Genomic DNA, 13,812 nt, shown 5'->3' on the forward strand with positions numbered 1-13,812 from the left:
GGTGGTTCATGAGGGATGTAGAGGGTGTGGAATGGAGGAGGGAGTGGGGCCCTTCCTTTTCAGTGAGCTGCTGGATTGCCTCAGCTGCCTTGAAATAGGATTCCCTGAAACAACATGGCCTTGGTGCCTGCTGGGGAAGACAGACAAGGGCACTGCAACTGCTAACAGTCCCCAAATACTGGGCTAGGGTGTCCCCTGGTGGGTGTTACCTCCTTGCTCTCGGGACATGTCAGTCAGACCTTATAACCCCAGGGACCACAGAAAGGCCTGGAGAGCCTCATCTGCCAGTGGACAGCCCTGTAAAGATGAGGAGCTGAAGAATCTACAGCCTTCTCCCTTCTCCCAGCCAAATCCAGATGTCTGGGTGCGGTGATGTAGAAATGTCCGCTTGTCTGTGTGTCCCTCCCAGCCACTCCCTGGATGGGGCTGTGCTTGCTCTGGCCAAGGGCACATGCTGAGGGTGGGCACCTGTCCCTGGAGATGTGTAGCCAATTCCCAGCCTCTGGTGCTCTGGTCAACAAAGAAGGGGTGAGAAACTGTCCCAAAGTAGAAAGTACCCAGATGTGGAATCCTGCTGTGATGATGGCATACTGACCTGGTGAGTCACTCAGCTCCCATCCTTGTGTGCACCTTGGGAGCAGCCTGGAGGTCAGCTAGACCTGTGGGACCTCCAGCAGCACTCTGACAAAACCAAGTACAAGCAGGGTGAAGCACAGTGGGGAGAGCTGGACACAAAGCTCATCCCTGGCCTGCTGCACATTGGTGTGGAGGATGGAGACCATGTCCAGATGAATCTGTAATCCTCCTGCCCTAGAGCAGGATGCTGCAGCAGCTCTGCAGACTGCAGGGCCCCCTTGGGGGCTGTGTTGAGGCAGCTGAGGGCTCTGGCAGAGGTCTAGAGACAGGAGAAGACCCTGTTGGCACAGACCCCCCTCCTTCCCACTGCCATGCAGGCCCCAGAGTGGCCAGGCAGGGAGGAGTGGAGTCTCAGGCAGGGAATTGCTCCAGCCAGGCACAGAGGCCTTTGTGACTGCTCTCTGGGTCTGTTCCTTGGGTGCCTTCCCCTGCCATGAGTGTGATTGTCTCGGCTGGGTCGTAGGGAAGCAGAGCTGCTAAGCTCGGGGCCAGCTTCCCAATAGCACCACTACAGCCAGGCCCTTGAGGGGAAGTAGCTGAAGGACCCCTCACTGGGAACTTCCTCCTTGTTTGTCAGGAATGTTGCCTAACCACAGAACTTTGCCCTTGGACCCCTGCCTGAGCTGGGTCAGCCATTTCTGTGATGATGGAGATCCTGGTCCAAGCCCATGCACTGACTTCCTCCCCTGACCTGCCTCATCGCTGTAGGTTTTTCCAGTGCTCATCTGGTCACTATTACTGTCCCTGCTTTGCTCCCATTTACCACTGGCCTGTCCTGTGCTGGATAGGGCAGTGCCCTCCCAGCTCAGTTCCCGCTCACCTGTCCTGTGACAGCTCCTGCTGCTCCCTGACAGTGAGTTGTATGAAGTGCACAACTCGGCTCATGCTGAGCATAAATAAAGGCTTTACAGGTGACACCTAACTCCTTCACAGAGAAAGCAGAGAAGATCCAAACTGATCCACTTGCTCAACAACAAAGCTTGCTAAATAAGACAAAAATGCTGGCTACTCCTTGCCTCCCTACCTCAAATTCCCCATAAAATTTGGTCTCAGCATGACAGAGGCTGAAGAATGGAAGATAGGACAGGTTACACTAGGGAACATGCCCAAAGACACTATGGTCCAGCTTGAAGAAAGCACAAACGAGGCCTTGGAAATAAACTCTTTATTGCCACCACAAGGATGTGGTCTGTGTTTGCTGTCTGAGGGCCTCTTCAGCTCTCCAGTCACACACCTCACTTGCATCAGATGAGCTTTGGGCGCTCTGCTCTGTGCCGTGCTCCGGCCTGGGCTGGAGGGATGGGCTGTTGGGAAGGCTGTGGGTTCACGGCAGGGAGAATGTCCTCAGCGGCACAGCTCTCCATTCCAACTTGCGATGTGGGTGGGTTTGCAACAGGCCTTTGAAAATTCTTGTCAGGGGCTGGTGCAGGACCAGGTTGACTGATCCGCTCTAATACTGAGTCAGCAATCCGATTTGACATGATCCTTACATCCAAAGTGCTGGCTAAGGCTGTTGACTCTAGGCTAATTTTTCTTTCCAAATTCTCCTTCTCCATTGCACAATCTTCAGGCTCCATGGTTTTGGCACACATGGCCCCTTCTGCAGGGGCAGGCCACATTGCTTTCAGCCTCTGCTGTTCAGATGCTCTGGGGAATCCTTGTCGTGCTTCCATGCCCTGTCTTGGAAGTGTTTGGGACAACTGCACTTGTCTGTTGGAGACATTTCCCCCAGGAAGCTCCAGGATTTCAGTGTACTCACAGCCAGTGTCTTGTTCAAACTGAGAAGTTACAGAGGATTCCAAGGTGTAGTGAACACTCTCAACAACTTCTCTGGTGAGTGTGTCAAGGGAGATCTGTGAAAGTGCTTTGTCTGCAGTGTCCTTGGATTTGTCTGCTTGGGTGGCTCTTCCAGCAAGAAGCAGCTCCTCCCACTTGGCTGCCACCCCTGTCTCAGCAGCTTTGGATGTGCTGGATGCCAGACGGTCCCCCAAGATCTCCAACACTGTTGCTACAAGCTCTTTCGCCATTACTTCCATTTTCTGATGGTGATCTAGAGAAGTATCCAGAAGTTCTACTCTCATGCAGCCCAAAAGTCTTCCTCTGATTCCCCGGGCAACTCTCTGTAAAAAGCTGACATGCTGATTTTCAGGAATCTTCAACCTCTCCAACACTCTGTACACCACAGTCTCAACCAGCTCTTCAAGCTTCTTGGCTTCTGCTGCAGTTAGTTGCTCAAACACAGCATTCAACAGGCCATTGGCAGTGCCATCTGGCTTCCTCTGGGAGTCAGCAGCAGCGCTGGCATCCTTCTGGCCCAGCTCAGCTCTGGAGTAAGTTTGGCCCTTGTTCAGAGCTGCTCTCCCTTTTCTGCATCCCCCTGATTTTTGGCTCTTGGGTAGGCTAGAAGGCTTTTGGGGCTGCAGCCGCCGCTTCCCCTGGAAGGAAGTGTTGGTGATTCCTGGCAGGTTGGGGCCATGCTTTAATTGGGCCCAGGATGGCAGAAGCCCTTCCTGAAAGGTGACACCAGGTTGTGGGTCATGTTGCTCGGCCCCTGTGTGCTGAGGATTCCCATGGGCCCAGGCCGGCACTCTGCTTCAGCCAGGCCACGAGGGCAGGGGAGGAGGGCTTCCCTCAGCACGATGTGTGCCTGCACATGGCCCTGCTGCCCATGCCCAGCTCAGTGCCCTGCGCCAGCTCAGCTCCCAACCGTGGAGTCCTTTCCTCAGCACAGCGCCCAGCCCAGCAGCACCACCCTGCACAGTCCCATGAACACAACGCTTTGCCTACTTGCTGCTCCAAGATCTGCTCTGACTGCAGCTTGATCCTGGTCAGGTACTGCCTGTACTCGTTGAACTCCTTCACAGTGCAAATCACCTATGGAGGGACGAGGGCAGAATCCCCCAGAAACTGTCAAGCCATGCAGTCGGCCTTCCCCAAAACAGCCTGAGCCCAGCGGGAGAGGAGCTGCCCCCAAGCCCTCCCCCCATACCCTGGTGTTGGGGCCACTGATGTCCCCCCAGCCGGGGCTGAACAGGCAGCGTGGGGCAGGCTGAGAAGGGCAAGTCTGGGGCTTGCCAGGGGGATGTTGGTGTTGGTGCTGCTTCTGCTCCCAGGGACACCAGGGCATGGCCCTGTCCTCTGGCAGCAGCAGGCAGCTGCAGCAAGGGCTGTGGGAGCCCTGCTTGAAGAGGGCTGTTCTTGATCAGCCTGATGTCAACTTACCTTGTTGTCACTGGTGATGCAGCCCTGTTTCTTCAGCAACCGCAGCACATCCTTGCGCTTGTGGTAGTCTCGAAGGACAGGGTCATGCAGGCAGTTGTATGCTGGGCTGAGGTGGTGGATGTAGGGATCATCCAGAGTAAAATAAGGAAATGGCTGGTGGAGCTGTAAGAGAGAGTTTCCAGAGTATGAAGGAGGCAGGAGAGTGGAGCAAAGAGGTATCACATGGTATCTGTGAAAAGCTAAAGGTCTTCTCCTTCTGTAGGCACAGAGACCTGCACAGACAGACTACAGGGCTGGGCTGGGCCAGGTTGGGCTGTGATGGGTTAGGGGAGAAAATACAAACCACACAGAAACCCCACCAGCAAATAGGTATCTTAGGCCACCAGGAAGAACTGCAGACCCATCTGCAAATTAACCTTCAAAAGTTCAAATGCAGCCAGTGGAGAGTGGATGAAACCAGTCTCCTTGGGTTAGGCAGGCCCAAGGGCTATGTTGGCTACCTCCGCCTCCAGAAAATCTCTGTCTTGGGAAGCTGCAGCACAAGCTTGAGGACAACAGTGTGTGTATACCCCAGGAAGGGAAGCCCAAGCTATTCCAAAGGTGCCAAGAAGGCAAGCAGAAGGTTGGAATCTCCCTCACAGGTGCCCCAGGGCCTGGCCCCACATTGTGGGATGACCTGGAGGAACAAGCTGCCTTGGCACCCAGGAGACACACACAGCTGCCTGCTGAAGGCAGAGGCCCGGCCAAACACAAACACATGCGCAGTGCCAGAAACCAGTGCGAAGATGGACAAGTGCTTTCTCCTCTGTATTCCGGGGAGCCTGGAGCTTCCCTTGCCCAGTCCTGTCCAATTGAAGGGCTGCAGCTCCTGCTGTAGAGCAGGTGGCTGCAAGAAAATCTTTGCATGATGGGGACTCTATGAAAGAGGAGAGATTTTCTGCAAATATGTGTCTCTCGGGCTGTTGAAGGTCCACTGTGGCTAGCTATGGACCCTAGCCCACACGGTCTTACATGGACTAAAATAAAAGACAGAAATGCTCTTCTCCACATGGGGACAAGGGTCCTCTGTTTATTGACTTGAGAGGGGACGCCTCAGACTCTGGCGAGCCCGCAGGTAGAAAAGAGGACGTTCCCTTCTTGCGGGGGGGGGGGGGGGGGGGGGCGGGGGAAGAGAGACGACGGACTTTTATACCTGAGGGAATGGGGGCGGGGGGAAGAGGACAGCAGCCACAGGACACCACTGAGGAGGGGCGAGGGGAGGGGCAACCGGGGGACAGACCACCAGGGGGTACAGGGCAGAGGGGTGGATGAGGTAGAGACCGTGCGATCGGAGAAGGGAACAACAAACCACGTGATACAACACAAACCATTCCGCTCAATACAAGGACTACTCAGAGCAAATCCCAAATCACCCACTGCAAAACAACAACTAAATAACTATTTAGTGCAACACAACAATTTCCTACCCCTTTCTATTTCCTTTACCTTTTCACCCAGCTTTCCCCTGCAGAAGACAGGCTTGGATCCAGGTGCCACAGGGATCTTGACTGTGAGCGGGAGGTTCAGCAGTTCAGGGTCCATTTTCTTGGTAGCTCCTTCTCCCAGGTGTGGTCTTCTGGGGCTGAGATGGGAAGACACAGACACTCAGGTGTTGCCCAACAAGCCTCCTGCATGACAGTCCTGAAGCCCTAGAGCATCACCCCATGTCCCAGGCTCTCCAGCAGAGCCCTCTATATTGGCCCAGTGGTCCTCTCCCCCCTAATTCCCAGTGCACTCAGCAGTGCCTCTGCCTTTTGGCAGGACACCAGCAGTGGGACAGTGCTCCACAGCTCTTGTTAAGACCTCTCATGGTGTTGTGATCCCACTCTGACACTTGCTCCAGAGACACCACAGCTGGTCTCCTGGCTAAATATAGCCATGGGGCATTGTTACATCATGGTGATGTCACATCAATGCATTGTTACATCATCACACTGACATTACATTACATGGAAACTGCCCACCACACCTAGGAGGAGGTTGGCCTGCCTGGAAGCCCCTTTGGACAGCCCTGTGGGCCACCCCCTCCGTGTGACCCAGCTGTGAGAGCTCCTGTCCACAAGCCCCTTCCCCCCTCCTCTGCCCTGTCATTCTGTGAGGCAAAGCTTCCTTACCAACAAGAAGGAATGGGAGAAATTGCCACACCAAAGGTGCGCAGTTTGGGTTCTGCTTTTCCCCTCTTTCCCTTTCTAGGGCTTCTTCCCTGTCATGGCCAAGCAGCCACAACTGGGGGAATTGCAGTAAACTGGATATTTGGACCATCCCTGGCAACATCTAATTCCTGGTTCACATCTTGAGAAAGAGTAGAGAAATACAGGCTGAGGGAAAGCCCTCTCCTCCTCTTTCATCAGGCTCCCATTCAGCCCAGATGTCTTTCTGCCACCTTCCCAGTCTCTCCTGCCCTGGTTTCTGCTGTCCCTGTTTGCTCTCACTTCCTGCCCCTCCTTGCCTGGATTTGGTGAGGTCTCTGGTGCCCGTTCCTCCAGCCCGTCTGGTTCCTTGGGGCAGCTTTTACACTGCAGAGCCCCCCCAGCCTCGCTTTTTGCACAAAGGCAAGAGACAGGCAGAGCAATGTGTTGGAGGTGCAGTGATTGATCACCACGGGGCTCTTGGGAAACAGCGAGGGGCGCAGCCCAGGGCCGGCGTTCCTCGGCTCCCAAAGCCGCTTCTGGCACACGCTCCAGCTGCAGCTCTTCTCCATCTCCATCACCTGGCCAGGGGAGGAGCAGCATCGGCTGTGCCCCAGCTTCCCTGTGCCACATGTCCTGCTCAGCCACCAGGGCCCTGAGCCCCATACCGCATTCAATTGGCATGGACTGGGATGTTCCCAGCATGGTGACATCCCTGCAGAGAAATCCACTGAAGTTCACAGTGCAAAACTGCAGCAGCTCAGCAAGGGTGAGAGCAAAGAGGTCTCTGCCTAAAGTCTTGGCAGGGTCTGATGAACAAAGGGGACAGAGGAAAGCAGTGCTGCCTGCCTCTGTTCTCACCAGTTTGGGCTCCTTCCTGAGCCACGATGCTTACTTTGTCCACATTTACTACTTTCCTCTATGTGATGGGAAACTCTAGACCCAAATTTATCCAGCTGATCCAATCACGGTCTGTCTGCAACCTGCATCAGAACGGGCAGAGACCAGCCAGGTGTCTGTGGAGGAGCACCGCTCCTGTTCCCTGGGAAGGGCTACCGCTCCATGGCTAGCCAGACCAGGCAAGTATGGCAAATGTCTGAGCACTCATGATCATTTTAATCATGGACACTAACATCAGAGAAGCTGGACCCGTGGAGAGTGAAAAAGGAGAAATGTCACAAATTGGCAAAGACACATCTCTGAACTACCAAGAGCCATGTGCTGCACTTGATCCAGTGGGATCTAGGAAGACCTGTTTCGGAGGAGAAGGAAGTGGTTCTCAGGGCAGGTATGCTAAGAGTCTGTAGGTTTTTTTTAAGTGATGAAACTCCAGAATGAAATACAGTGCTGTCAAAAAACCCATTACACAAATGCAAGGCTGATGTCTTGGTAAAATAAAATAAATTTCTATTTCTCTTTCAAAACTTTAGGGTTATTTTCCAGTTCCTTTCCATTTTAATTCTTTCTGCATTTTTTTTTTCTCTTCTAGACACCTGCAATGTTAAGACCACTTCTGAGATTTCCAGGTTAAAATATAAATCCAAACTGAAACCTGTATTTTCAACCTTTTTTTTTTTTTGTCTCCCTTTGCAGTACTTTTAGCAAGCCACTCTGCTTACACAGATTCCAAGCACACAGTTCACAGGTTGTGTCAGAAAAGCACCAGCACCTACTGCTGTACAGTGATGGGGACACTGCTTCAAACCATCCTTTGTGCTCTCTAGGTCCTGCGATGCTTGTGGTACTGGGCTGAGGCTGATGTCAAAGAAGCAGCCAGATTTGTGTAGCAACAGCAGTTCCCGCAGCTGGAGGAAGACAGAAGGGAAAAGTCCTTGGGCCATGTTGTGCCTTCCTCCGAAGCCCAAAAGCACCCGGTGCTATGTGGACACAGCAGTTACTCTTTCAGTCACAAAACCTGACAGGCAGCAACCCTCTGCTGGTGTGTGGCCTCTGAGCAGAATTTAAAGGATTATCCCAGGAAACCTACCTGAACCACGGAGAATTTATCCATTCAATTCCAGCATATATAGATTTTTGCTCTCCTGTGTCAATCTGTTTGGGCTTTAACCCAGCATAAAACTACCAAAAAAAGAAAATGAAATTAATTTGCCCCTGAACAACTCTGTAATCCACAGCTGAACCCACAATCTCCTGGCTGTACTAGAGGGTGAACACGGCTGAGGGACAGTGACGACCCCCTCGGATGGGCACTACTCAGGCCCACCCGCTTCCCGGAACATGGGGCAGCAGTCGAGGGAACGGAGTCTAGCCGGCGGTGGCTGCGACAGCCACGAGCGGGTGTGCGCAGGGGCGCCCGCATCCCGACATCCGGATCAAGGAAGGCTCAAAGGGTCAAGCTGCCAGCTCTCCCCGGTATTTCATCGCCGCGCCACCCCAGCGCTCGCGTTCCCGGCAGGGCATTGCAGCCGCGCCGCCCGGGCCGCGCCGCCAGCGCCGGGGCCGCTCCCCGCAGGGACCTTCGCCAGGGCCGCCCCGCCCCTGCGCGCGCCCTCCGGCCGGAGTAGGCGGGCCTTCCGCGGCCCCCGCCCCCCGCGGCGCCGCATCGCGGCGGCCATTTTGTGCGGCTGCGGTCGGTGCGCGGGGCTCGGCGCGCCGCGGGCCCGGGCGGGGTGGCTCCGTTCTAATCCTTTTTCCCGTACAGATCCCTCGGTAAGAGCGCGGCGGCGCCCGGGCAGGCCGGGCCGCCTGCCCAGTCCGGCGCTGCGGGCCCGCGGCGCGGCGGGGAGACGCGGGGAGGGAGGCCGGGCGGGCGCGTCTCCGCGCACAAAGGGCCGGGCCGGGCGGTGCCTCCCGCGTGCGGCCCCGGGGCGCCGAGCGGGGCCGCTCCCGCCTCGCTGCGGCCCGGCGCGCTGAGGCCCGCGGCTCGGGCCGGCCCCGGCCGCTCCCCCGTCCCTGACTCCCTCTCGCCGCCCGCGCACGCCGGCCCGCGGAGCTGCGCGGGCAGGTGAGTCTGTGCGGGCCGAACGCAGGCGCCGCGGGCCCGTCCGGCGGGAGCGGCCGAGTGACCTTGCGGCGGCGCCGGGGCCCGAGCCGGGGCACGGGCCGCACGGCGGGAGCCGTGCCGGGGCCCGAGGCGGGGATTTGACGGGTCCGGAGCGGCGCCCGGCGGGCCGGGTGCGGCGGGGGGCGGGAGGTGCACGGCCCGGTGGGTCTGGGTTACGGTGGTGCTCGGCGGGGCGACTGTACATCCCCCGGATCCAGGAGTGGGAAACCCGGGCTGAGCATGTACTTGCCCTGCCAGATGTTCAGCACGGCAAGGGGAGGCTTCCATTCCTTTTCTGTCCCATTAAATCTAGAGCATTTCTTTACCGCGCTGCACTCTGTCCCTTTAAACTATTTTAAAAGAACAGAAGTTACGGTGGATAGTTTCACTAATCACAAAGTTGCCTCATGTCGTACCTGTGTAATGCGTACGCTTGGGAGGCACTGGGGTGTTTTTCCTGGCAGGTCTGTGTTCAGATACGGCTTATTGTCAGCAAAGTGGATTTTTGTACCAGTTGGTAATCTGTAGCCATTCCAGGATTTAGTTAATCTAAACAGGTACAGTTTCGGGAAACCGTTTTATCTCCTTTACTGACTTAAAATCTGGGTACCAGAGATGTTTCTGTGGTCCCAGGCTATTGTTTCTAGCCTAAATACTTAAAAATAAACCAGGAGAGATACCTGAAAGTCGATGAGTCCAAGTTAAGTGAAATAAATGTCTCTAGGCTACAGAATTTTGTTGTGTTGTATGCAGTAGGGAATTAAACAAAACGTTAAAACAATGGTAGTGACTTGAAATAACCTTTTGTAAGTATCTGTCCAGCAGTTAGTAATGGAGCATCCCTGTAACTAATGCTTTTGACCTGGGTTCATTTAATTTTCTACAGTGAGTTAAGGATCCTTTCCCCAAACCAGTTTCTAAAAAAAAGTCAAGCAGGAAGGCTTAAGCAAAGATCAGTCATAGCATAATTCTCTCTTAATTTTTATGTGACTTCTAAACTTTCATTGTAATAATGGAAGGTGACTTAGATTAACGCATGTTATTTGAATGCATGCTAAGTCAGCTTGTGGAAGAGTTCAGTAGTTTATGCTCTTGCTGATAACTTTGTGGATGTCTCCTTAATGGAAATCAAATTTTACTTGAGCAGGCTGAGAGTAAAATCTGTTTGTCTGTAATTTTAAGGTCAAGTTGGGAATGAAGCTAGAGTATTAATTGCTCGTAACGGTACTGCCTTGACTGAAATGTAAGAAACATGTAATTTATTCTTAGCTTTAATTGGCGAAGCTCTCTGTAGCACTTGCTTTTGCTCTTGTAGTTCCTGCATGACCTAGGCAATGATATTGACTTAAATTCTCCCTCTTGGCCAGGAAAGGAGAGCACAACCCCTAGTTTTACAGTAGGTAAAGATAAGTTCTCTGTAACTGCATATTTTATTTATAACTGCATCTGCAGAAGATAGGTATTGTCTGTAGCTGTAATTTGACAGGCTGACACTAGCTCTCTTGCCTGTGTGACGCTGTCCTGTGCACATGTGAGCATTTGCATTGTGAGCTGAGCTAAAGAATGTACATGGGACAGGGAAAGGATTTATTGCTCAGCCCTACAAGTGGTTGTTGTCAACCACTGTAAATTTAAACTGTGCTCTTGATGGTTGTCTGGTTGCATGGATACAGTGGGGGTTTTTTAAATCTTAAAAAGAACAGTCCTTTGGACTGGTGCATCATACTGAGAAGTGTTGTGAAGTGCTAATGAGTTCATTGTATGTCTGAGTAAGTCACCCTTTCTTTTTTGCTTCCGTTAATTCCTTGTCTTCATACTTGCCTACAGGTTTGTATTGACTGGTTGTATTTCCTGCAGGAAAATACTTTCTTCAGGTAAAAAATGGTGGCTTAGAACTCTTGGTTTGTCCTTGCTGTCCAAATACCAATAGCTACATGGCCTGTATGTTTCTAAAGACCTTTCAGAACTACTGGCATTCCAGTATTTTTGTGACTGCAAACACCAGGCTTAAATGATTATTCATGCATGGGTGTATACTGTGTCTATGGTGACTGGCTGCAGATAATAATGCATATTGGAATATAAACAATCCTTTTGGAGGCATGTTATTCTGTTGACATGCCTGTGTCTTTTTACTGGGCTTGAGAACTTTCAACCAGCCTTATTTAAGTGTAGGCAGCTATGGTCTGCCTTATTTTTCATAAATCTACCTGAAATGGAGTTCTTAGGGTTGGTGAAAAGGAAATTGATTAGAAAGGAAAACATGTCTTCAGCTTGGTATCAATCAAAAGAGAGGAAGCGCTGTTGCTTATTGTGCGAGGTTTTTGTTGTTTTGTGGGCTTGATTGTTGTTGTTTGTTGTTTTGTGGGCTTGATTGTTGTTGTTTGGTTTGGTTTTGTTTGTTTGTTTTGGATTGTTTAATATGAAGTTAGCATCAAAGAGCTTTTCTGATCTTCTTGGTAGTGTTAAAACACTAGTTTTAGAATTGACTCACTTTTCTACTGCTTAAAATCAGCACTTCTTTCCCAAGGAATTGGAGAATATCCTCTTGTTCCACAGAGTCGTTGAGTAAGGAAACTATCTTCCACACCTCTGTGCTCCAGATGCAGAGCTGAGCATCCTTAGCCTAGACCAGTGCATCAGCGATGCAGAGAGCGCTGTTGATAAGGTTTGAGTTAGAATTTTGGTTACTTTTAAAAGCATGTATTGGCATAGCAGGGGTTGTGAGTACACCAGCCTGGGATTGCTTGTTTCCTATACTGTAGTTTGCTAACGGCTTTTTTTGCTCCATGATCCTGTGTATTTGTGTCAGTCATTTCCTATGCTCCAGCTGTCTTTTGTAGCTGTTATTAGGCTTGCAGAAGAAATAGGCACTTTGAGTTTTTTCGTTTTTCCTGCTGTCCTTTCATCTCTAAGCTGGGAGACAAGTCTGCAAGCAGCCTTGAAGTGCACTCCTTTCTTTTCTTTTAAGACAAATAGGCAAGTTGCATCCTTCTTACAGGGTGACATATGCACAGATGATCTGTCTCTTTAATGAATTATCTTAAATAAAGACATTTTTTTATCAGTACTATGGCAGTATAACTTAGAAAATTTTCCTTTACTTGGATGTCTTGAAAATATCCTCTTCTTTATCAACAAGTAGGGTAGATTTGGTTCTGTCAAGGCAGGAAGCAGTGAAACAGAATGCCGCGTCTAGGAGTCAGGACACTGTGTACTGACTGGGTGGAAGCAGTGACCTCTGGGATTTTCAGTAGCCAGTGTTGCAGGTGCTTCAAATTATCTGTGAAAAATGTTTTTCTGGCTTTTTCTTTAATGGATATTTTTACAGGTAGATTTCTTCTAGGAGTCAAAAGTCCCAAGTCCAGTTACTGCTGTAGATACTGTAACCAGATAATTTTTGTGCTTTCTGATTTGCTCCTTCCATTTTCGATCATAATTTTTTCATCTGATAGCTAAAATTCATGTTGATGCTTGGTGATAAAATCTTAGGTTCAGCATCCTGCTATAAGTGTGTGCTGCTAGAACACCCAGAGCAACCTCAGAGCTGGGATATTGCAGCTGATGGGGTGTGGTGCTGGGTGGTAATTTAGCCAGGTAACTGGGATCCCTGTCCTGTGATGCAGGCATTGACGGGGAGATCAGGAAGAGGGCAAATGTTTAGCCTCTGGAGGCAACTCCTGTCAAGTGTGAGGGAAAGATACTCTCTCAAGGATGATGTAATAGTGCATGCAAGGAGGTGGACCACTGTGGAGAAAGGTATCAACTAGCCAAGAAAATCAGGTATGCTGGGGGTAATCTATAGGGATTCAAATAACGAGCAATCCCCTATCAGTCCAGATGAGGTCCAGAGTACATAAATGTTGAGCCCCAGGGCTCACTTGGCAAGTTTCTTTAAAGAAGGTACTACTTTTCCCTGAGGTGGGCACCCAAGAGAAATGCAACATTTTCAGGAGGTTAAAAAACCAAATCTAACTGGCAAACTTTAGCAGAGCAGGAATTTGGCAAAATTTAAAACAAACCAGTCAATTGGAACAAAGCATTTCATTTAGCCAGTTCTACCCATCTGACCTTATATTACCCATATTCCAAGAAGGGGAAGTTAGGAGTGGATAAGAGAGAAAACCAAGATACAGCTACCATCTTTGATCCAAGTGCAATCTCAGCTATCATAAACTCCAAGGATGTTAATGAAGTGACCACACGCATCTTAAAGCAATGGGTTTTACCTGCTTTGGCCTCCTGTGGCTGTGCTTCCCAGGTGGGACTTCTGGTTATTTCTGGAGCTAGATGGGGTGTGGGGCATTCCTTTCAGTGTGCCAGTGCCTGACAATCATTCTGGGCTGGCTAGAGGTTCCTGGGGGTGGGGTTGTGGAATGGAGCAGTGCACCTCCCACTTTCCGCAGAACTGCCCCCTCCCCTTCAGTTGATTTGAGCCAGTAATAATTTTCTCTAGTTTTTCACAACAATCCATGTGGCAGAAGTTTGTATGGAGTTCGCCATTGTCATACTCCAGGGCATTGACATTGATGTCAATGAAAGGAGGAGGACAAGAAGTGCTCCGGGTGACTACCTGATTCAGGCAATTTGAGATCATCTTTTTTCCTCCTGACTGACCTGTGGCTGTGAACTGTCCAAGACTCTGGACAGACTTGAAGGACTCAAGCAGGTTGGAGAGGAAATGTCCTGTAGTCATAATTGGCCAGTGCATGAGTACAATGGAGAGTGGACACTGACAGTGAAGTATTTTGGCCTGAAGGAAGTCACACCATCATCACACCA

General features: G+C 51.3%; 2 protein-coding genes across 19 annotated transcripts in view; one reads left to right on the forward strand and one right to left on the reverse strand.

Annotated features, from left to right (window-relative positions):
- Positions 1 to 1,685: 1,685 nt before the first annotated feature.
- On the reverse strand, positions 1,686 to 8,428 carry FSIP2 (fibrous sheath interacting protein 2). The gene is made up of 6 exons (XM_038159377.1): positions 8,014 to 8,428; positions 5,344 to 5,479; positions 3,859 to 4,020; positions 3,424 to 3,510; positions 2,772 to 2,915; positions 1,686 to 1,700 (listed from the first exon to the last, which is right to left on the reverse strand). Exons 2-6 carry the CDS (start codon positions 5,437 to 5,439, stop codon positions 1,686 to 1,688), a joined length of 504 nt encoding a protein of 167 aa, XP_038015305.1. The 5' UTR covers positions 5,440 to 5,479; positions 8,014 to 8,428.
- Positions 8,429 to 8,557: 129 nt separating this feature from the next.
- The window catches only part of PHF20 (PHD finger protein 20), a 72,887-nt gene continuing 67,632 nt past the window's right edge, over positions 8,558 to 13,812 (forward strand). For 12 of the 18 annotated variants that reach the window (XM_038159084.1, XM_038159079.1, XM_038159087.1 and 9 more), the window contains exon 1: positions 8,558 to 8,696. The gene's annotated coding sequence lies outside the window, so the exon portion shown is untranslated. The other 6 variants (XM_038159085.1, XM_038159080.1, XM_038159081.1 and 3 more) reach the window with 5 other exon arrangements.

Source organism: Motacilla alba, chromosome 20 (assembly GCF_015832195.1).
Source record: "Motacilla alba alba isolate MOTALB_02 chromosome 20, Motacilla_alba_V1.0_pri, whole genome shotgun sequence".
Classification (NCBI taxonomy): domain Eukaryota; kingdom Metazoa; phylum Chordata; class Aves; order Passeriformes; family Motacillidae; genus Motacilla; species Motacilla alba.